Below are 24568 nucleotides of genomic sequence, written 5' to 3' on the forward strand. Positions count from 1 at the left end.
ACAGAGCTATGTTTTATGTATCGTGTAAATCCTCGATATAGTTGGTATAACCTACAGTGATTATAAGATCATCTGTAACGAATAATAATCGTGAAATATAATAACAAAGACCATTCTATGGACACACGTGAAATATTGTACGATATGTATAATTACTTTGATTAACACTTTTAACCGCACAGACTCGCGAACATGCTTTTTGTCTTATTCTCACGTTGACCTTAGGGAAGTATCGGAACGTTTGTGTATTCCGAGCGGTTGTAAAAACTCTTTTCTCCGAATCTATCTGCGCCTTTCATTCGATCTTTATTCGAAATTCGAATACGAATTGATCTCATTACACCTGTCCCCGAACGGGAAACGAGGGGAAGTACTATTGTATTTATATCTTAGAGATGTGCGAGAACCTGAAAATCTTCTCGAACATGTCAGGATTCCTGAAAATGATCAGGGGGGGGGGGGGGGTTACCGAAAATTTCCGGGTTATTCTTCAGAATATTCTTGGGATTCCCGAATATTTTGTGAACACCCGACCCGACGTTTTCTGGCTCTCGCACACCTTTGGAAAATACGCAAAAAAAGTGTTAATCGATGCATAATTGTTAGGTTATATGTAGAGAATTCGAGAGACGCGGACAGCGCTCGTTCGGCCAGGAAATCGCGGCTGTCCTTGTTTCTCGGATTCTATTTCGAATACCTCCTGTTTTGTCAACGCTACGTCGAGCTATTTTTGCGTGGAAATTATCTTCGAGCGAGTATATAGACCGTCGAATTTTTCCGCGTGTCACGCTAAAAACGGGAGAAAAAAAATAAAAAATCTCGTTAAATCAGTGAATCGTATGGAAATTACGTTCTCTATATACTTACTTCGAGTGATCACTCCCAGAGAAGTCTCTCTATTTACTTTATACGAGAAGAAGAAAATCATTTTGTATCGAATGGACTATAAAATCGTGTAAAACCATTTTTCTATTGAATCATTTCTCTTTCGCGGATATATCTGACTTCGACAATCCTTCGCTGTACGTGTTACTTTCGAGAGAACCGTTCCGCTGACCAATCGGGGGCGATCGATTGCGACGATGTTCGTTCCGGTCGTGTTTCGAACGCAATAAAACAGCTAATTTTTTGTTTATCGTTTACCTGCTTTATTTCCTTTTGCGTGGATTGCGAAAGCCGTCGAGTGAATAGTTCGGACAGTTTTTCTGTGACTCTGAACTTCGAGCTTGTTTATATCTGTTCATCTTAATCGCGTTCAATCGGTCTCCTTGCGTAATGGTGCGCGAACTCGGCGATTCTCTTTCCGAATCATCTGTTCCTCTAATGTTCCTGAGCCTCCCTGCGATTAAATGTTCATTCAAAATCGGAGTCATTTCATAAATCGGAACTACTAACCAAATTAGGTAAAGTAGATATATCGTTTCAATAACGTTTAAGTACTAATTCGCTGCTTACTCGGAGTAACATTCATTTCGCACATAATTAGTTCATATACGAATCAGAGGATCATTAGCGTAAAATAACAATTATGTTCGCGCGTTCAGATACTCCTATACATATACTCAAACGATTCTTGCCAGAAAGAGATGCGTGCGCATCTAACAAGGTGCGTACGCATCTGCGTTGGATGCGCGCGCGGCTCTACACTCGAGAAACCGCGGCAAAAGAATCAAAACGTGCTGCGTGCGCAGTCGACGATAGATCGATCGATAGATTTGGCGCGCAAGTAAGAATTTTCAAATGTTTCCCACGTAAAACTGTGGTAATTTCAAAAGATCAGCCACCAAATTAATTCTCAATGAAATAGTTGTACTAAATGTTCTTCGTATAGTCTTCTGCGAGTAAATACAGTAAAATTGTTGCTATCACGGAAGATTTACCTAGAATTCGAGTGAATTTCGTCCTGTTCGATTTTTCTAGCGGTGTATTGTGTTTGTTTGGCTCTAAAATGTTTAGAAAAATATTTTTCTTTATTAAATCGTACCGGATATTATAGAAATCTTTTGAACATTTCACCTGGGCATGAAATCGGGGATGATTCGTGTGCGTTTCTTTCCATTTTGTCCAACATCGAATAGATTCCTCGTTTATGGTGTTGGTTACCAAAGTATTTTAATCTGTAACGAAAACACTAAACAATTCATTCGTGTGTATAAAAGGAAACGATAAAACACATTGAAATTGTTGCTTTAAAATTCCTACTTCCGATCACACAAAACGCAAAAGAAATTACTATTCCAAACAGGTATTTGGCTGATGGTGTGCGATAAAATTGTTATTTATTGTTGCAAATGTTTCGTTGGGTGACCTGTACTGTTCGCCGGCGTTCAACAAATTTTTCTCCACGTTCTCCAACCACGTTTGCTGATGTCCGATAACGGAACCGGGTCGGCAAATCCTTATCCAAGCAATAGCTTCTCTCGCCGTCATTTCGTAATGTTTTATCAAGTAAGCCGCAATTAGGGAACCCGTTCTGCCCAGGCCGGCCTACGATACCGGCATATAAACAGTAAAATGAATCTAGGGGGACACGAAAACACTTTTTAAAAATGGAACTCCGCCGATTACTTTGCAGTGGACTGCTATCGGCCCGTCGGTATTTTCGCTCAGCGAAAGAAATTGATTTAGAACCCTTTTCGGAGGAACAGTGCCGTCTGGCATGAACATGTCGTAGTGGGAAATGCCTGCGGCTGTGAATCTGTATGAAAATATAATAAATCAATTATTCGCAACAGGATATTCGAAACAGGATAAAAATGGGCATACCTCGACGCGTCGTACACTTTTTTATTCAATCTAACCACAGCGGTGACACCATTTTTTAAGAAATAATTTATGTAACATTCAGGGGGATGGTACGGCGTTCCCGGTTCGGTGCTGGGGCCCACGAACGCCAGAAATTTTTGCGGCACCATCCAATTCAGATTTCCATTCCTCATGTCCTCGTATTTTTCGTATTCGACGAGATCGAAGTCGTCGAAATAAAAGAATCCGAACGAGGCTGCCTTTTGGAGCGCGTTTAAACAATCTATCGAAATATTCATAGAAATTGTTAGGGAAACGTTTACTCAACATTCGAAAGATCGGTTCACGTTTCTTACCTAGCATATGGATGTGGTATATAGAGGACCCCATGGAAGCGTCTTGGAAAGATGCAATTGGCAAATCGCTCCCCATGAACAGAGTGTTATAAGCTTCCTTGGGGCTTTTGTTCAAGTACAACACAGCATACGAAGCTACCAAATAAGCAGCGTTTGCCCTCTTGTCATCTTTCTGCGCAGTGTAGTGCACAATCTGTTTATGCTTGTTCGTTGGGCTCTGTAGCTTCTTGTTCACACTGCTGCAATATCTGTGAACAATTTATATTACGATTGGTTTAGGGGCAACAGAGTTGGGTAAAAATTTAATCAACGATTGACGATAATCGATTGAATCAATCGCCGATTTTTCGACGATTTCTTCATTTAATCAACGGTTGACGATTAACTTCATCAATCGATTGAATCAATCGTCGATTTTTAGACGATTTCCTCATTTAATCAACGATTGATGATTAACTTCATCAATCGATTGAATCAATCGTCGATTTTTAGACGATTTCTTCATTTAATTAACGATTGATGATTAACTTCATCAATCGATTGAATCAATCGCCGATTTTTCGACGATTTCTTCATTTAATCAACAATTGACGATTAACTTCATCAATCGATTGAATCAATCGTCGATTTTTCGACGATTTCTTTTTTTAATCGTACACATTAATCAATCAATTATGATTAAATTAATCGATTAATGCCCAACTCTGAGGGGCAGTTTAATTTTTCGAAAGCACAGGCATGGAATTTTTGAAATAGTTGCGGTTCGACTCACTTGTAAAGGCAAGCGATATTCAGTGGTCCAAAGTCATTGTAGAAATTGTTATAAATCAGTTCGTCGTCGACGGTGAAACAGTGGATATGCGCAGAGCTTCTCGCATATTTCCGGCCATTGGCCAGCGTCGCGAAATAAAATCGATCCTTTATGTACTCGCAGATGTGGGTAACGTCCGGATGCTTGTAAACCGTAGTGATATCTAAGAAATAAAGAAAATGAGATTTTTCGGAGATTTTACAGGTCTCGAACGATATACCTTCCACGTCGACCAGTCTGTTGCCGTAAATGTTGCGATAATTTCTCAAGAATCTCGAGTTCTTCGGAACATACATCGTAGAGCGATCGAGCAGAGTGGAAGAGGAAAAATGATTTTCCAAAAATTTGGCGCCCCACAATCTAGGCATCGATCATGTTTCGATAGGTGAATATCCGGTTGCTATTGCTAGAATTTTCTGGATTCTGGCAGTCGGTCGTATCTGAATCAATCACATCTTAAATAGAAATTCATTCGAGCCGATTTTTTAATTCATTAATTTTCGATTGATTCTCGCATACTTTTCTCGTCGTCACAGACATCTGATTTCTCGGAAATAATTACTGTGCATCGAGTGCATGATTCGCTGGTGCTAGATTGCGAGAAAGAAAATATTTTCGAATTTCAAGGGGAATTTCATTACTTCACACCCAGTACATGATTTAACGATCGCAGAATGTAAACAATTTTGATCGGTGACCTATGACGGATGGATTTGATGAAGATTAGTATGGTATGGGGTAGCGTTCTCGTCACTTACCCTCGGAAATTTTCATTTTATAACCAAGAGAAGTTCGTCTTTCAATTTACTGCAATTTACCATACCAAATTCATCATTTCGACAAATCAGTTTGACCAAAAGACGTGTGCCTGGACCTCGCGCTTCTCAGATTTTTCTCGCACGGCTACCAATTGCATTCAATTAGGAGAAAAACAGTCAGTTTTTCGATGTTGGCGCGTGTGACTATTGCACTGAAAATTTTTGTACACGGATATACTACATGGATATTAAACCCACTTGATAGAACTTGCAAAATCGTTGCGAACCTCGCTATCAATGTTTCATCAATGCCAGAAATTGACGAAGAAAGTGAGGGGTTTCTGAAAAATCTTCGGGCAGTATTCCCGTCATTACTAGATCCGACACTCTGCTTTGTATGATCTGTCATCAATCCAGTTTCGTCTGTAAATCTTTTTATGATATGATCTTTCCTTTCTTTTAATAGAGCTTTTTTCTCAGCACCCCTAACTTGCTGCGTGCATGATACGTGAATAAGGCACTCAAAACACCTAATCCACGCGTGAAGTGTTGATAAGCCATAAGTCAGTGTTTCATGTTCTATCGATTTCTTTTTGACTAATTCACGATTGTTCATTTCCGATGGTTTCGCACCACACAGATAGCAAACCTGCGACGACGTATCTGTCAAAGTATTACATATTTTTCCGTGAATCATGGTAAATAGGAAAATGTGGTAAATTTTGACGTTCATATTATAAAATTTGACAACAGTAGGTTGAAGAATGTCAATTTGAGTTTGGATTATTTCCTTTTCGCGTTTGACTAAGTCAGGAGTTTCTTTCTGAAAAATAAGTCGAAGGGGACGGCAATATCTAGTGGAACTAGGTCGAGGATTCTTCCATAAAATTAAAGATTCTGCGTTTGAATCTACTGAAAGACTTTTAATTTGAATCGGCACAAACGAAGACATAAAAAGATGCGATTCATGTATGTAGACAGTCTTCAAAATGTAAACGAAGAAGCGGAGCTCAACCTGCCGAACGCATACGACGTGCCTGTTTCCGGGGGGCCGGGAAGATTTCACTGAGCTCGCGAAGAAGATTTCGAAATCGGCGATCGATCGGGCCGGCCTCGGTGCCACGTTCCACGGTTTCCGGTGTTCGGGCTGGATTTTCCACGGAGCTGCACGCATCGGTAGAGTCGCGTCGCATCGTGTCGTTTTCCTGGCGGATAGGCGGTGCTCCCCATCGAAATCGGGTGGTCTGCGCGACGCGGATGCGTTCCTTATCCAGGTTGCATAAACGTGCAGAGGAGAGACCGGTCTCCTCTGGTACAATTTGTACCGGGAAGTACTTGAACATGCAACGTGTAGAACCTCGGCTCGACCAGGGGAGAGAGACCGACTTAGTCGCGGTGCGTGGATATCGTTGCCCGTGGCCCGATCGGTATTTACGATTCAAGAGAAATCTCTCTCTCCGGGACAGGAGGCGGCACAGTCCATCCGTCTGTGCATCCATTCCTGCGTCCGTCAATCCGTTATAATTTCTCCGTTAATAGAATCCGAGATTTCGTAGCGATTCGTGCGACGCATTCGAAACGCCCGTTCTATCTCTCTCTCTCTCTCGCCTCTTCCTCTCCGTCTTTCTCCCCACTAGAATCATTCTTTCTCTGCCCTCTGCGCACCTCTTTTCCTTTGGTACGCACGCGTTTCCACTTCCTCGTCATTTCTCTTCTGATCTTGATTTTTCGCCGATTTTTCCTATAGGCTTTCTGGAGTTTTCGTGCCGTTGGATCATTTTCGGTATCCCTCGTTGTGTCCAATTTCCAGAATAATTCATTTAGCTGTTTGAGGGAGCACGAATCGACGGGAATAGGTTACCCGTTGCTCTCTCTCTGAAAATCCTTCCGAGGAAGTCGAAGAGAATGATTTTCGTCTTGCGAGCCGATATTTCGCGAATCGGAGCAAGGTCGCAGTCAGAGGCGAAGAAAGAAGGTAAAGTACACTTTCTGTGGAATGCCACGCGTGTAATCGAGGCCTGCTAATTACGCTTCCAGTTGGTATCGTTCGCGAAGATCTATTTTAAGCGCGCTCGTATCTCGGGTAACGTTACCGCTCGCGCTCGGACGAGAGCCCCGCTGAATCCCGATTCTCTTTTCTTCTCTCTGCCCCCGGCTCCTCCGCCAGGTGGGGCAGAGAAATATATTTTTGCCGTTTTCGAGCCGAGTCGATCGATCGTCGAAACGGGCGAGGCATCTTTATGAACCCTACCGGCATTGTGCGTGCGTGGGTGGGACCGCCGAATATGGTGGCCGCCTTCGCTCCAAGATGAACGCAGTCAACTGGCTGTGGCTCTGCTTCGCGAATAAGGACGTGACGTAGTTATATCCTCGCCTATAAGGAAAACGGATTTGCTGTTAATAGTCAATATGCATTAGAGAGACAATGAGCGGATCTTTATGCCGCACACGACGAGACCGCAGAACAGAGGATGTTGGTGGCCGCGATTCGGCCTCGAAACGGACACCTTCTTCGTGGATTTAACGACCAAACACTCATCGTCAGGTACACCGGCTATACCCTGGGATTTCCTCTGATACATTGTCCTTCGATTCCTTTTGATCCGTTCCTAGTATTTCCAATCTGTGAGTCGTTCACCGGTTAAATTATAATTACTACACTGTGGCAAGGAAGATCGATTTTTCCTGTCACACTACATAGAGCTCGTTGATAACCCGAATACCGGAAACATAGAAATAGTTGCATAAGAGAGACCAGCGGTCTTCCGCAGCTGGATGATCACAGGTGCGGGGGTGGGCTGAAAGGGGGTCGGAGAGGGCTGAGCTCGGGAGACAGCGAACTGTGAAGGATCGACGATCCATCCAGTGGCTCCAGTCCCGGGAACAGAAATTGTTACGTGCCCGGTCTGGTCGTCGTGATCCGAATGCTCATGCGTATCGGTCGCGGTCATCCAGCGACGAGAGGAGAGACACCGGGAGAGGAGAGTTTCCGTGGCGTGGCGTGGCTCGTCAGCCTCGAAGAGAAGCTTTCTTCTTGTACTCGGCCGGCAAACCTCCTCGTGGAGCTGGCTAGGTGCACGCTCGCTCAGCAAATTATTCGAGTCGGAGCACGAGATAACGTCGTGTGTTTCTTATCCATTCGGTGGACAATGTTGCGTACAATATGAGCGGAACGTGTATTTACAATTTAGTAGTTTATGAAATTATTTATAAAACTTATTTGCTTCTACTGATCTTTTCGCGAGATCGTGGATTAGACGAGCAAACATTGAAAACTGGAATGCTGAAGAGGGGATAAATATTTCGCAAATGTCGTGTAGATTTCTGTCACACGTATCCAGACATTACCGTGGCTCCCTGTGTGGAACGACACGGTTGTTCGAGCTCTTTCTCTCCCCCCCCCTCTCTCTCTCTCTCTTTCTCTCTGCTTCGAACCCGAAGAAATCCGTGGCGGCTGGCTGGATAGCGCGTGCACACGCTGCCTGAGCAACCAGCTCGTCAAAGGCGATTGTCCGTCCACGCGGAAGCGGAGCCAGCGAGCATCTATCCACCATCGATCGCCTCTCACTCGCAGAACACGTACACTTCGTGTCCCCGTACACGTTCCTCAGCGCTCTTCCACGGCCGGCATTTTGGTAGCGCGTGTGCGTGCACGCGACGCAGAAGGATTTGTACGAAATCATTTTACCGGAGGTTGTGTGTCCAGATGATGGAATATTGCTTCTCGAACAGAGCTTTTCGTACAGCTCTTACTGCAGACGCAGGGTGTACACTTGTTTAGGGTTTATGTTGATCTTCTGCTTATTCGACAGTGGATTTTACGCATTTATGACAAAAAATGGGTAGACGTAATTTGAAACGGTAGCATATCAAACTATGAATAGGATTTTCAATAATTGTGCTGTACCAGAAGGGAGCATAGAAATTTTCTTTTACATTGCAATCTTAAATGAAACTATTAGATGACATTATATTGAGGGTGACTTGTTACTTCACAATGAAAATTGATGTTGCTATTGAAAGTTCCATTAAAAAGTGTTTAGCCTTGTACCATAGATTTTTCAAAATTATGCAATAATCACCGGTCGGTAATGTGTTAAGCTAGGAAAAAATGTTCTAACTTATTTCATTCCAGTTGGTTGCAATTCAGGTAGAAGATTTTTATTATTAAAAATTGGTTTCAAGTTAGTTAGCCGGACCTTTCCGTCCGAAATAAATGTCGAAGAGGATCGGTGTTACGACGGAAGATTTTCGGACTTGCCTTTCGGATTTCTCTAGACTTTCGCGACGCGAGTTGCCCTCTTCCGAGAAAACGTTGACGAGCGAGAGACGGGCCCTCTTCTCTGTCGAACGTGTAAAACCAGGTGGGGGCGTGGGTCAGCGAGCGTTCCAGGTTTCCAATCGGCTGGATGACGATATTTCAACATTCGACTGTCGGCGGGTGATCATGGTGCAAGATTTAAGTCTTGATTCACCGGGACGGCCATTGATACGCGGCTCAGGTACACGCTGAATTCTTATGCTAATGCGAGAAAGGAGCCGAGAAGACAATACGTCCACATCCACACACACCCGGGGCCCCCGTCCACATGGCATCTGTATACACTCTGCGTCCCGTATTCTGTATTCTGTCAAGTGAATTAATACAATCACGAGGACCGCTGGGTGATTTTAGATGCGGTGAGATCGTGATCGCTGCGAGCCGGGCCTTTATTGGGCTTTCTCATTGGGAAACGGTGATATCGGGTCGTCATCAGCCCTGACCTTCGAATATACATAGAGTGCCCGATACGCTTTTCCTTCTTCGATCTTTCCTCCTCGAACGATCGCCCAACGTTGGGAGCTTCTTTTCAATTAGCAAAACATTTGTTTCCATTTCTTTTTCGATGCCTAACTAACCTTTGCCTAATTAACTTGAAGCTCCGCGTACATTTTTAGGATGCTTTTAACGAGTTCTGCGAATTTTTTCAGTCCTATCCCTCTAATTATACATGTATGTAGATAGTAGTTAGCGTCCACTATTGATTGCTGTCCAAGCCAACACAGGGTCCACCTGTTCCTGTTAGTTCCGTTTTCGGGTCACCGTCGCGTCGCGCGTCGTCGCGACTATAGAAAAATGGATGTATCTTCTACTTACAACGGGAGGATCGTACCAGTTATTGATTCTGATACCGGGCCTCGGGTATTGATCACTTTCTTCCCGAAGACTGCAGGAACCACCTGTACTCCGCGCATACATACATCGAGCCATGCTGTGCGAGACCCGATGAAACATCGAATACATTTCGGAATTACGTATGCGTGTCCCAATTACCCGGTTACTCGATTGCGAATCGTACATTAACGAATTGTCACTGCGCCCGAAAGTATCGTTCGGCAACATAAATCCTCGGCGATCGTAACGATCATCGGCAACGTGCAGCAATATTGGAGAAACTGGTTTAAAGGTGCAACATTGCTGCGATCGAAGTATGTATATCATGGGTATCGAACTTTTAATCGATTCTCAATTTTACACGGACAATTACTGGCGATATACCGATAGAAGCAAACATTAATTGAACAAGCCAACGATTCTAGTAATTTCTCGTAGAAACGAATTTAATAAACACTCAGGGCCCTGTCAGCTAATTAACCAGCAGACGTCGGGTCTTTAATCTTTAATAAGCGATCATACATATGCGAAAACCATTGCGCATAAACGTTTCTTTTACGTGATTGATTTGTTGAGTCGCCGCTGCCGCGCCGGGTTAAGAAAGTCGTCGTACAGCCAGTCTCCTCGACTGTAGCCCACGGTACACGTGGGACCCGCTTCCGGTTGGCTGGTACCCGAACGTTACGGTATCGACAACTTCCGGTCATCGCGTCGGAACCTCGAAACCATCCGGCGATCTCCTGAACCGAATACATATCTATGCAACACGCCGCGCCGCGCCGTTAAAGATAAGCTGCGACGTTGAAAAACTGGACGATAACGGCGCTGGGAAACGTGTTCGCCACTGAGAACGTTGCGGGAACGTGGTTTCGTTGAGCACCTGTCCTCTCGGTCCAACAGGAGCCTCTACCTGTCTCAACACAAATTCCGCCAGCAATCGAGTCGTTGGACCTGCAGAAGCGACGATTTTTCATGTATTTGATGGAGATGTGCTCAATGTTTGTGAGAAGATTATCGTCGCTTCCGCTTTGCAATGATAGAACTGTTTCCTTGTTAATTATTTTCCTGCGACGCTTTTACCAACATATTCGTGACGATTTTTTTTATCAAAACAAGGCGACAATTGGGTTCGAACAAATATTCGTAGTGTTTTTAAATTGAAATTCAACGATCAAAAAGGAGGATGTTGGATTTTCGTTCTGTGGATGCGCGAAGCGACTTTCGGCCCTGTACAGAATAATGATGATTAGCGATCGTTCGTTCCCCATTTCTGTGTCATCGGCTCGATTGTTCGTGCCGGCGATGTTTGGACTAGATTTTCTTTTTTTCCATGATCGAGCACTCACGCAGAAGAGAGAACGGCGCGGCGGTGAGAGCACACGATGTAACGGTCGTTCTGCCTGGCCAGGGTGGATGAGTGCAGCATTTCCCGTATTGTCATCGTAACTCGCGACCACTATCCGCGAAATGACAACTGCTGAACACTGCTGCCAGAGGTTCTCGACTGACTCGATCTGCTTTTAGTCCAGTCAATGAATGCTCATAAGGAGGATGTAGAGGGAAATGGAAGGAACACAATTTTTAACTTTGGGACTTTGTTTGGGCTAGTTAGGAGGTAAACATACTAAAAGTCCCTACTCCTAGGAGGTGAGCGGGCTACAGGGGAGGCACGTAGAAGTAACCTTTTTCGGTTTTCCGCTTATATCTCGGAAACTATGTGTCCTAGCGATAATACCATTCCATACAAAATTAAAGCTGACAAAATGTGCTACAAGATTGATTCGACTCAGTTTTTCGCTATCTCGCATTGTTTCCGAGATATCAACGCTCAAAGTTCACTAATTGTGCTGAAGCTAGTCAAGTAAGGCAAAAAACGTGAGGCAAAAATTTCTTTTTCACAGTTAATCAACTTTGAGCGGATATCTCGGAAAATATGCGTCCTAGCGATAAGACCATTCTATACAAAATTAAAGCTGACAAAATGTGCCACAAGATTGATTGGATTCAGTTTTTCGCTATCACGCATAGTTTCCGAGATATCCGCGCTCAAAGTTCACTAATTGTGAAAAAGTTTTTGCCTCATTTGACTAGCTAGCTCTTCAGCACAATTAGTGAACTTTGAGCGCGGATATCTCGGAAACTATGCGAGATAGCGAAAAACTGAATCGAATCAATCTTGTGGCACATTTTGTCAGTTTTAATTTTGTACAGAATGGTCTTATCGCTAGCACGCATAGTTTCCGAGATATAAGCGGAAAACCGAAAAAGGGGACCTTCTACGAGTAGGGACTTTTAGTATGTTTACCTCCTAACTAGTCCAAACACAGACCCAAAGTTAAAAATTGTGTTCCTTCCATTTCCCTCTACAATTTTTCGTTGACTGGACTATTTCAAGCGATTTCGGAGACAGTATTCATAAATTTTTTCAACGTATTTCTTCAGGTAGAGTCACTTCTGTTGTCTTTAATGTAACATTTTATTGATTCAATTTGAACGTCGACGATTTCAATACCACGGGTCTAAATGGTTCGAAATTCTTAATGCGTTTAATAGGTTGAAAATACTATGTATAACAGTATATGAAAATCCTTCCAATGTTCTCACTATTTTAAATTACACCATCTGATTCTTCTCATAAATGCATAAAATTCGCTGTCTATTTATCAGCCAAGCATGCGCAATTTTGCCGTGTCCCCGATAGATGTCGCGTGGTTTCAGCAAACCCGCGGAAACGGTTCGGAAGTATTCGGAACAGTTCCGAGCAAAGCGACGCGCGACGACACATGCTGGGTTCTCCGATTGAGACGATTTATATTCAGCACCGGACGTTATACATATCGTCTGCGTCCATTATCTCGTCATCGATTTCGTCTGACGTTACACGTCCTAGAGTTGCCGCGGACTGATAACGTTGGGTTACACGAGCTGGATCAACGATTTCTAATAATGAAATGGAATTTTTATTGATCTCGTTCGCGATGTTCGTGGTCCACGGTCCCCTTCGTTTCGGAATTAGCGCGCCTCCGCGTCGCGTCGTGTCGATGGGCGCGCAATCTTATGGATCGAGACGAGAATTTCGTAATGAGATTTCGTTGTAAGCGTCGTGCCTCTTCTTCGCGTCAGCACTTAAGCCACCAAATCGTGTCGTGGCTTTCGTTGCTTCATTCATCCGTTCTAAGCCGGCTTGAACGTCAGATTCACGGAATTCAACCGGTATTTCACTGCAGGAACGATACGAAGGTCGATATATTTTGCAGGGTTCTTCCCTTTCTTTCATGGAACAGTTGCAAACATATTCGTGACATTTTTCTTGTTGAAATGAGACCAAACACGACATTGTTCGGAGCACAGTCGCTTCTTTAATTCACGATTTAGTACAATAGAATCTCCATTATACGAACTGACGATGTCGGAATTATTTTGCAACGGTACGATCTAAAGCGATCCACATTTATTTTATACTAGCTGTCGCCCGCGGCTTCGCTCGCTCAGGAAACCGTTTAATGCCCTCGGAAATTGATATTGTTTCTCCTTAAAACCTTTTAACCCTCCATTCAGCCCTATAGAGTTTTAATTTTATGTCATGTCGTCATCTTAGATTTCAAAACCCCTTTCCACCTTCTTAGGGATTCAATTTTTTAAAATGCCGAAATAGGTGTTTGATTAATTATATCAAAGCGCATTAAGACCAAGTTTCAAGCAAATCCGTCCACGAACAAAATATTCCTCATACAAACGTTGCAACCCTTTTTCACCCCCTTGGGGGTTGAATTTCGAAATATCCTTTCTTATCCCTTGTATAGATCTTAAAGGAAAAAACCTCTATGCAAAATTTCACCTTTCTAGGTCCAAAGGTTTAGCCTGGGCGTTGAGCAGTGAGTGAGGACTGTCTTTTTATATACATAGATTTATTGCTTTTCCGGAATTTTCTAAAAAAGGGGAGAAATCGTGCAAAATCGAACGTACCGGGCTCGACCGAATAGAACCAACCCACCTTCCAGTCGACTTGGACCAGTTCGCAAGGTAAATTGAGCCCCGCTCGATATCAATTCTCGAGCCGGCTCGCCAATAAACCCGTACAATCGCGCAAGCTTCCGCAGCGCGACGGTCGAAAGGCCGCATCTCCTGAATAAAAAGAGGAATCGATAGATCATCGGAGCTCGAAAATGGAAGGAATGCCGCGACCATCGTATTACCAGAGTCACCTTGCGTCAGCCGGGTCTCCATCAATTATTATCGATCGATTACGAGCCAATGCGGCTCGCTATGCACAGCCGTGTTCCATGGCGATCTCTTGAAAAGCACGAGCCGAAAATTCAATTCTACGGCAAGCAAAGCGCGAATGCATTAAATTCATATTATTCATAATTTTATTCTAATACTAGCTTTCCCCCGCCACGCGTTGCTGTGGCGTCAGTATTTTTTAAAAGCATGTGTTTACCTGTTACAGATGTGACATTTATATGTTTTATTTTACAATGCTTGTGGGTATACAATATTTTTTTGTTGTTCCATTTTGAAATTGCTAAACATTAAATAAGGGAGAAACACGAACTAAAAAACAAAGAAAAAACTTAATAATTTAAAAATACAAACCAAACATTTCAATTCAAACGCAGATCAATCTGCTCAGCTGAATTCCAATGCAATGAGAAACTTACAGAACAAATCACTCCGAATAGGTCAATCTTTCTATTTATATATATTTCACGATATAATTTGAAGCAGAATGCCACTGAGAAGATTCTCTTCGCGACGCATTGGTGATAATGCGAATCAACACGAAACCATATCGATTATTATATAGCCGGTGGAAAAAGTCGTCAAAACTCTTGAACGAATGGACTTTTTCGCATGTCGATTTCTCATGAACCTTCCCGAAGAAACGCTGGGTATAATGGCTCAAACCCCAGCTTTCTACGTTCAGCCTTTACGGAGATGACCGATTACAAACAAACGGACATTTACATTTTCATTTATATAGATATTGTATAAAAATCGTAAGATATTCAGAAGATTTATTGGGAGACTTATGGCAAATATTTATCGGATGCTCCATTTCCACTGCGTTTCCGGTTAGACGATCGACTTCGGCAACCTCGAAAAAGTAGCGGTACCGATTTCGACGAAGATTGGCGGAAATGATGGTTTCCAGTTAGGTTTTCGCGCAATTTCAGCAGCGTGTGTCGCATCACCGGTCGGCAGGCGTTCGTTAATTGACCGGACGAGTATTGCAAACGAAATCATTATCATCCCCAACGGCTGTCGAGTGGCCGGCCGTCGTGCTGTCTAGAAGAGGGAAACCGTAGAAGGTGGGAAACCTCTCGGAGTCTCCCAACTCCAAGCTAGGAATTAGCATTGCTTCTCCGGCATCTCTTCTCGTCTCTCTTCTCTCTTCTCTCTCCTCTCTCTCTCTCTCTCTCTCCTCCTACTCTATCCGAGAGCCCTCCTCATCGTTCGCTCCGCTTCCTCTCCTCCGCGACTGGAAAAAACGTTCCTTCTCGAAAAACCCTGCTTCCCGCGATTATTTCCTCCGTCCTACTTCTTCTTCTTCTTCTTCTTCTTGCTCTTCCTGGCGAGTTGCTCGGGTTGGTCACGGCCATCTTCACGCTAGGAACGTTTCAAATGACGGGTGTTGATCGTTGATTATAGACTTCGTTAACGTGGAACGCTCTTGTCACATGTATTTTTACTGAATCGAACACGAGCGTTCGGATTAAATTAGTGTCGTCTCATTATGGTGAGAGATTAAGAAATAGTGTCTCTGTAGTATACTGCAGGATGATTTGCAGTTATCGAAACTTCGATCCAATTTATTTTCGATCAAGGATAAAAGAATGAGATCAAACGAGAGTAAAGATAAATTAAGAGTGAAACACTTGGCAAACAACGCATCTGCATAAAGAAGCGTTGCAGTTTGTCAAGAATCGAAATTCCGTGGAATTAAGTGCGGGGACGTGTGAGGCATTTCATATGCCACGTCTACCAAATTGAAACGTGTAATCGGCGATCTCGCAGACGTTTTAATTTATCAATGAGTCCTTTGGAAATGGGCCAATTTCCGACGAATTAAGAAGGGACACGTGAATTGCCGCCTCGCAAAAGAAGGAAAGAAGAAAGTCGCGTGGCGCCGCCGCCGACATACTACATACATACATAGTAGACGCACAATGTGTGCACCACCTGCTGTGCAGTGTCCGCGCACACCGCACCGCACCGGTGTGTAGAACTGTTCGATCATGGTCGGTGTGCACGAAGCAATTTCGCTTCGCGGTGCTGAAAAATGGGAAACTGAATTTTTCAGACGGCACTGCCAGACTGGGAGCCTCGACACCGATAACAATACTATTATCCGGCACATCCGAACCAGAATAGAATACCCGGGACCATTCCGTCGATATAATGGAATATGCATTCTTCGGCAATTGCGGTTGCGGGCAAATAGGAATTATGTTTCGTCAATGCATTGCTCGCAGTGTCCATAAGATGGCACACGTTGCTGGCAAGAAATTCTCGGCTCTGAAACCGGCACAGAGGAGACACGAGACCCGGTGAAATTCCCATTACGTGTTACATAGCGATGATTCCGATGCGTCTTCGAAAGGTGAACGAGCGCGCGCAGGTGTGCTGCCATCGAAAATGATCGACTGTTACACGATTAGACGCATTTCTCGCGTTTCGTAAGGCTACGGTCACAGTGGATGCGTTTTCCAAGCAGCCTGAACAATACGAACACACCAAATCAATTCAAAGTACCGAAGTGCCCACGATTATCCAGGATAAAAGTAAGGCAAAACTATTTCGGCAACCGCGTTAATTATTTGCACACGCCGCCGCGCCGGCAAAACTGCTTTGTTCGGAGTCATCCTCCTTGACTCTATTCTTTTACCAGGCTGGGCGATCTTTATGCATTTATGGTCAGAAAGATCTTCAACTACGAATTACTTTACCGTCTGGTGTATTCTTCGCAGTCCCACTTGACCTGGCGTTATCGTTTCTCCAACGAAGTCGCGATCCCATCGCGAATTCTTATTTATGACTCATTTTCAAACCTGAAACCTATCATTTCTGTAGGGTGTATCAGAGTAAAAAATAAAAGAAAAACTAATTGTTTTTTAACATTCACAAATCTCATGAATGCACGAAGATACACAGTCTCGGTGTATTGTTTTGGATTGTTTGATCTAGAAAAGATGTTGCGAAAAGAAATGCGAGTGTAACACGGTCGCAAAAAATGGTACGGGATTGCATAAAGAGGATGAAAATGCTCGCGACGCGACACGGCTGCGCGGCGGCGGCGGCAGCGGCTGGAGACGAGAAAATGGCAGCGAGGCTGATGAAACAAAAGTGCTCACGGAGATGGAATAGCGGCGGCGGAACGGTCGTACTGGTGGGGCTTAATCGGATGAAGAGATCGACAAACTGGACGTCCTCTTCAGCTTTAGAAGCTTCGGCTTATGTGGCACAAAGCGTGCTGTACTCGTCGCTAATTTGGTTACTTAACTTAGAACGTGGCCAGACATGGAAACGATACTTCTGGAACGAGAGGGTATCTATGTATACTGCATCAACTAAAACTCCGATCAACTTCCAAGTCTCCGTTCGGAGAGTTTCTAATGCCTTTTACACGAGATGCGTGGGACCCAACTTCGTGAACATTGAGAATGTTCAAACGATTTCGATGGGGTACAGATCCCTCGAGAATGCGACCATTATTTTGCATTTTATTCGTCGATTTTTACCAGAGATGCGTAACATCTAGAGACGACGAAAAGTTGAGAAATTGTTGATGTAGAATCGGAAAATTGAACCGAGACTCGGCCATTTCCTGAGCACCAACCTACGACAAACCCCTCGCTGTTCCACCATGAAAACGCAATTGGGCTCCGCCATTTTGATAGCTCCGGGCAACCCCTAACCATCCCCATCTCGTACACACGCGTACGGCGCGGCGCGGCGCGGCGTACAGGCCCGAATAATCCACAGTCCACGATATCATCGGAGCGAATCAAATATTCCGCGCACCCCACGTTCTAATTACAGGTAACAGCGACTAAGAGAATAACCGCTCGTTTGCCACGAATGGAGAGTAAGAGGAAGAGAGGTAGAGGGACTCTGTCCAACCCCCTGGAAGGTTGGGGTACGGATCCGAGCGGTGTCTCGGAAGAGTGCAGGGTCCCGCGGATCCACCGTTTGGTCGATAGCAGGTTTCGTACAATCGAAATTTCGGTTAATCGAGCGTCGGCGAACGGTGGCCGTTGCACGAGTCCAGTCGAAGCAGACGCAGAGGCCCGAGCAGAGCCAGCACGCACGCACGCACGCACGCATGCACGCACGCACGGTGGTACGGGCGAAGGGGACAGACCGACAGAGATAAAGAGCACTTCCGGAGGTGCACGGGGAGACCAAGGTCCGCGTATCTGTTGCTGCTGGCAAGGAGAGGCAGGAGAACCCGCGGGAGAGTCACACCTGAGTGCCCACGCTTCCTCTTATCCGTTCCCTCCCCTTCTCTCCCTCGTGTTCTCCAGTTGTCTCACCCGCTCTCGTCTCCTCTCCCACCCTCTCTCTCTTTCTCTCTTCCTCTCACCTGATCCACCCTCTCTCTTCATCTCTCTTTCTCTTCGCGTACTCTCCTCGTTCCTCTCCCTTTTACACAGGCGCGTCGCGTCGCTCCGTTTTATCGAAGCCCGTCTCTCTCGGACCCTCTCCGTCGTTTCACCGGCTACTGGCCAGTCCCTGGGGTACGCTATCTCTGTTTTTTTTTCTCTCCCCTTCCTCCGGCTGGCCTGTCTCTCCCCTTTTGCTTTTGCCGGCTCCGCAAATGCCGACCCGACTCTCTATCTCCCGTTCTACCCGGCATCCTGCGAAACGTAGTCGTTGTACGTTGGAAATTGGTCACCGTGAACGATGGATTACCTCGGATAGGTAATCGGGAGGTTTCCTCTATCCAGCAGTCTCGCATCGGGATCATCGGGATCGTGCGCTCTCCGCATCTTCCGGATCAGGCTCTCGAGGGTCGGCAAGGCCACCTTGCGACTCGCAACTTGCGCGGCTTCTCTCCTCGTGGGAGATTTTACGGGCCTCGGGGATCTTCAGATAGTGTTTCATCGTTTCGAAAAGCCTTCGGTCCACGGCTGAAGGTGCTTTTAGCGGATCCTTGAAAAATTAATCGAACGATAATTTTGATAGCCCGGGCCAGAGTAGACCCGGCCACCGCGCCGAACGATAAACAATTGCATCTCCCTCTTCGCGCGGCATGTGCCCGAATCGTCTCGTACCGTCGACAACGACCGAATTAATGCGAGTCACGGTGTTGCGTGGCAAGTTCGCATGCCTCTGCGTATATCATGCAATCTTATTGAGCGGAGCTGATAGCAGCCCGTTTTGGCAGAGTGGCACGACAATCGGTGGTTCGTCGGACACCGTTGACAAATCGTCGACAGCTCATGTTTTCCAGGAAAGATTCATCGGTGCGAGAGAGAATTCGCGAGAATTTCTCTCCTGCCGCAGAATCCTTCGTAGTAATTATTAGATACCCACATATTTAATCATGTAAACAATATTGCGAATAACGGTAGAATATTGTGAAAAATGGCTGACCCTGTACAACAGGTAGGAAAGGTAATCCACGAGAATCTGTACTGTTTATATCGGAGTTGAGACGGCAGAACCATAATATTTCCATGATTCGTCACGGTTACCTCTCACGATTCACTTTCTATCTTCTCACGCCCCGACACGTTTGGAGTCCGCTGCTCATGCAAACGGCACCCGAAAACGTTGTTGATCCGATCTACCGATGCCTCGGCGGGAAACGAGACTCTCCTCCCCTCGCGCGGGAATATGGAAGAAGCCTGGAGAAATGCATAAATCAGTGTTTCGAGGGGTGCGTTTGCTTCGGGATCGCGAGGAAACCAAACTTTCGGAATTCTTCCTGAAGAAATTAATGATACTGCTTTCCGATGACACTGCGACAGTCATTATCCAGTTTAAAACGAAGAGGACGTTGCAAGCAAGGGTGGCAGGTTACGCGGAACCGTGTAAAATGTCCATAAAAGCGTACACCAGGCCCGGTATCTTCGGATCTCACCTTGGGCCAGTTTTCTCACCGAGCAGAGCGTCGACTGCATGGCTCCGTCGCGTCGCCGAGCTGGACCCAGGCGTCGCGTCGCGTCGTCGTGCGAAGGTTGGAACGGTTCCCGAGGTCATTCTTCCGAATCGTAGTTGGCCGTCGTCGTCGTCGGGCAGGATCGAGACAAAGGAGGATCGCGGGAGCGTGTAACCGATGACGGGTCCCGGCGCGGCGCGACGGGTAGGGAAAAAAACAATTTGACGGGCGTATAACTATAAAGTCCCCATCCTCCGTTCTCCAACTTCTCCGGACGTAGTTCTCCTTAATCGAAGGAGGATGTGGAGTCGGTTAAGCCGAAGTCAGTCAGTCAGTTTCATTTGAACGTCAGCTGCCCGGATGTCTCCCCCATCTGTGGGACTCGTGTTGCAGGGAACAGAGGCACCCATGTGAGACACCTTCTCCTCCGTGCTCGCTCGCACGTCTGCTCGCTCAGGTGGACCCTGCACCGAGCGTTGTAACGCAAAAGTAACACACACACGCGCGCGCAACACCCATACACGCTCGCGTTCCCGTTTGCACGTGTGTGACCGGGTAATGCGCGCCTATCTCGACACGGACGTGGATATACATCTGGACGAGAAACGCATCTGCGAATCAAGCCCCTTGCCGCCCAATGGAAACGCACCCTAGATAGAGGGAAACGCGTCCACGACAACCGCCTCCTACGCGGACACACCATTCGCCGTGCCTGCTGACGCGCCTTCCGACCAACCATCGCGCTTCGTTTCCTCGTACACCGTGTACGTACTTCTCTTCACCGACAGAAGCTGCTCTTTCAAACGCGGAACGATCCTGTTCGCCGTGCTACTCGATTTTCAATGATTCAACAATTTTATTATACCTATGTAAAATGCCTTCATTCCGGAGGAAACGCAAGCTTCAGGCTCACTGGGTTGCCTCGTTGGTTGTTCTCAAGTGGGCACGCAACCTAACGATACAATACCCTAACTATGATAACAATACATAGAATTGCTTTGAAGTGAACGCACAATGGAAGTTTGAGGATGGCCAGGTGCTTCGCAAGTTGCTCCTAAGTGGATACACGGCGCAATGCCCGCCTCCATCGCCTCGACTTCCGATCGTCGTAAAGGAAACGCGTTTCTGTCGTCCCCGTCCCCATCCCCGACCCCGTATACATTAGCTCCGGCGCGGCGCGGCGGCGTATCAGGAAGACGTTGCGGGGACCGTTGATGAGTTTTTAGGATGCGCGCGAGGACGATGAATAATTCACGCGCGGCTGGCGCAGGGTGAAGAGGTCAGTAATCAAGGTTCATCCCGTCGCATAATTAGCTTGCTTATTTATTCGATCTCGGGACCGTATCTGCCGGTCACTATCGATCGAATGCATATGCATTTTCGTTCGTATCTCGAGGCGATCGAGAGACCCTCCAAAAATTCCGCCTGTAAACCTCGTAAACATTTTCTTCTATGAGAGTGGAACTTCTCTCTTCCTTGTACTCTGTGTAATGTACATATTACTTTTGAAACGATCAAATCAACCGGAGAAAGTGTTTCCATGGTACCAGTGTCGTGCCTTTTCGGCGGTGATCATTAACATTCGAGAGTCAGTTGGCAGTGGCTGATAGGATTAAGGCCGACGTGACTCAAGGGTGAGCACTTACAAATGAGTAGCCGTCCCTTTCTCTCTCTTTCTCTCTCTCTCGCTCTCTCCCTCGTCGCGGTGCTCTTTAATTATCCGACAACGCGGAGAATTATGGCGCATTAAAAAAGAACGCAGGATACACCTTTATTTCGATGCTCTCTCATCCTCGCTCGCGTGCACGAGGATGGCACGCACACGAAGATCACGATAAACAGAGGGTTCACGGCGGATTTCAGGGGCGAGATAACACCGTTCCCGGAATCCATGGAACATGGAGATTAATATACATTTCGCTTCTTTCTTTCGAAGCTGATTTCGCCCTTGGTGCCGCGAGGACCGCGTGAATCCGCTTTGTTCCAGCGCCGGATCTTCCGTGAGAATGCCGATCAATCTCCGCGTGTGCGCGCGCGCAGAAGTCTTTTCCAGGAAGATCTTGTTCCTTTCAACACTGGCCGTCAATTGGAACGTCGAACGAAATGGTTTATATATGTATTTTATACCTTTTCATATAATATTATCCCGTATCACTTTCTACTATCTTGTATGATACTATATTTAAATAATTCTACATTCATAAGCGTATACATATGTACCAAGTCCTGGTCTCCAAGAATGAAGGACGTTCTTTATGGCTGGAGCCTGCAACATTATCGTTATCGATTGCGTCAGCCGAATTATACGTGAAAGCGTCGATCTATCGCATCGATGATGCTCAACCATCTACAACACTGTAGCACAGTAGGTTGCAACGAAAGCTGGTCCGATAAATTATACATCCGAAACAGATGCAGCACGTGTGCAGCGATCGATTCGAGGCCGCGCGCGCGCATTACACTTTCCCCAATATGTCATTGGTCCTCTCGCGTGCAACATTTCGTCCGATTCCACTTTGTTTTTCATACGAGCACGCGCCATTGCGTTCTACATTGTCGCGGGCCCGTTGAATTATGGCCCGGCCCGGCAGCAATTACGTGCCCGCGCCGTTTATTAAGGCGAGAGCGTTACGCCTGCTACTTTTTTAATTGGTTGCCGTTAACGGCGCAGCAAAGGGACAAGAAAATCGCGGTGCACCGGCAGCGTTTTCGCATGCTGTTGCCGTCGCGTCGAATCCACGGTCGTTTCGAAATTCATACTTTTTTCCATCAGCCACCCGAAATTCCATCCGGCGCCAATTTGAAACGGACGTGTCGCGTTTCTTGCGAGAAACTATGCGGCGACACACGGTGGGCTCGTGGAATTAAGCGACGTTTTGCTTTTTTAAGCAACAGCGAGAGAATTCGTTGTCTTGTTTGTTTCCACCATACCTGTCGCTCTGTTGATTCGATACCAAACGCGACACTGTTGGCACCGTATTGCCTCGTTCGCGGGGCGAGCAAACATGATCATTATTGCGGCGTGTTGTGTGGACTCGTTCTAATCAGAAAAATGCCACGAATACGTCGCTAAAAGCGTCCTAGAAAACTAGTTGAAAAAGTTTTACTATGGATTAATATTGTCTTACCGATTTATGTTCGTATTTCTTTAAAAAGTGGCCTGACGAATAACGAATATGAATTGAAAGTGTACAGCATTACACACACAAAATGTTAAACACTGTAAAATGATTGATTTCTTTTCTTTATAATTGGTCGGCTTAAACGATCAAGTATTATTCTCCTTCGTGCAACAATCTTGAGGATCGTACGAGCAGATAATCAGCAATTTCGTGACATTTTTCATTACAACAACGACCGCAGGCGCTGGCGTGCTCGCAGTGATCGCGAGATGTCTTTACCAGCTTCGATTGGTCGCACGAGACCGGCAAATAAATTTCTTTTTCGTTCAACCGTCGATCGAACTTCGAAAACATGTGAATTACATTTTCTGTTTATCGTCTGCCAATTAGCCAGCTGGGCGACGGAAATCAATCGACATAAACTTCTCGGTGTATTTCCAATTAGCCGGGCGAAGTACAGTTTCGTTTTCAATTATGCCTGGGTTAGGTGAACGCGAACCGGACCTTAAACCAGATCCGATGCAAATGAAGAAGTCTCGTTTTCGTTCGGCTGCAACCGAGCCCCAGAAACAGTTTCCTTAAGTTTGGACAGTCGTGTGTGCCACTTTTCGCGTTACAAACTGCATAATTAATTGGCCGGACTGAAAAATAATCGGTCGGGATAAAACTACAAATCAGCGTTTCTTGATTTTCGTCGAACTCGCGACAGGAGCAGCGGGTAATTAGCGGTAGATCGCTTGTCGACGGTGAAAGTGTCCGATGGATCGTCGATTATCGAGCGACGTTTTTTTCTTTTTTTTTAAATGCGGCTGCCCGGCTCCCGTTCGAACAGCAATGTTGCAATTCTGCGAGATCGGCGATTCCTCGGGCGATCGCGTTGCGTGTTACACGTGCCTCGGAAATATTAGCGCCGCATCCGTTTTCTCGGAACCGTTCTCGTATTATAGCGGCGACAACTTGCCGGCGATGACACCGGTGCGAATATAGCAGATCGCGTATCACAAAAGGCGAGTTGATAAACGAGAAGCGTAAGCTTTTGCACGGAGAATATTCCAGCGCGAGCGGTAACTATGGTCGCTCGGGTTCGGGTTCGCCTCTCGTCGATACCGCTACGAAATCATCGGAATAATACGAATATCATCGATCTCCGATCCTCGAGTTCGCTGCACATTCTTCAACGGAAGATATTGCCCTGAACTACCAAAAGGCGTTGCGATAAAACGATATCGAAACATCGAATAGGCGGTTGTGCTTCGCGAAACGTCCGATATCAAAGTTCGACGATTGTCGTACGGCAGTCGGAGAATAAGGGCGACTTATCCGCGGCGGTTAACGAGGCCACAATTCATTTCGATGCTCGTTTAAATCACAGAAGAGTGGCGTGCCGGCGTAAGGAACCTAGCCGCGGAGAGCACACGCATTTCCATAGCAATCTCGATCCGCTTCTCGGCGAGCGCACGAACAAGAACGTTTCAGCCAGTCGGTCGTTATCTCGCCGCGAGGATTGATCAAG

The 24568-nt window shown here is 45.8% G+C and overlaps 1 protein-coding gene across 1 annotated transcript in view; it reads right to left on the minus strand.

Annotated features, from left to right (window-relative positions):
- Positions 1-576: 576 nt before the first annotated feature.
- The window catches only part of LOC143211244 (uncharacterized), a 43836-nt gene continuing 19844 nt past the window's right edge, over positions 577-24568 (minus strand). The window contains exons 7-15 of the mRNA XM_076428731.1: positions 3874-4075; positions 3102-3349; positions 2767-3028; positions 2569-2698; positions 2309-2487; positions 2017-2117; positions 1881-1943; positions 1144-1339; positions 577-789 (exon numbers count right to left, since the gene is read on the minus strand). Of these exons, the coding sequence (XP_076284846.1) occupies positions 1149-1339; positions 1881-1943; positions 2017-2117; positions 2309-2487; positions 2569-2698; positions 2767-3028; positions 3102-3349; positions 3874-4075 (1376 nt within the window). The 3' untranslated portion in view covers positions 577-789; positions 1144-1148. The remainder of the gene's footprint in view (positions 790-1143; positions 1340-1880; positions 1944-2016; positions 2118-2308; positions 2488-2568; positions 2699-2766; positions 3029-3101; positions 3350-3873; positions 4076-24568) is intronic.

This window comes from Lasioglossum baleicum, chromosome 1 (assembly GCF_051020765.1).
Source record: "Lasioglossum baleicum chromosome 1, iyLasBale1, whole genome shotgun sequence".
Lineage (NCBI taxonomy): Eukaryota > Metazoa > Arthropoda > Insecta > Hymenoptera > Halictidae > Lasioglossum > Lasioglossum baleicum.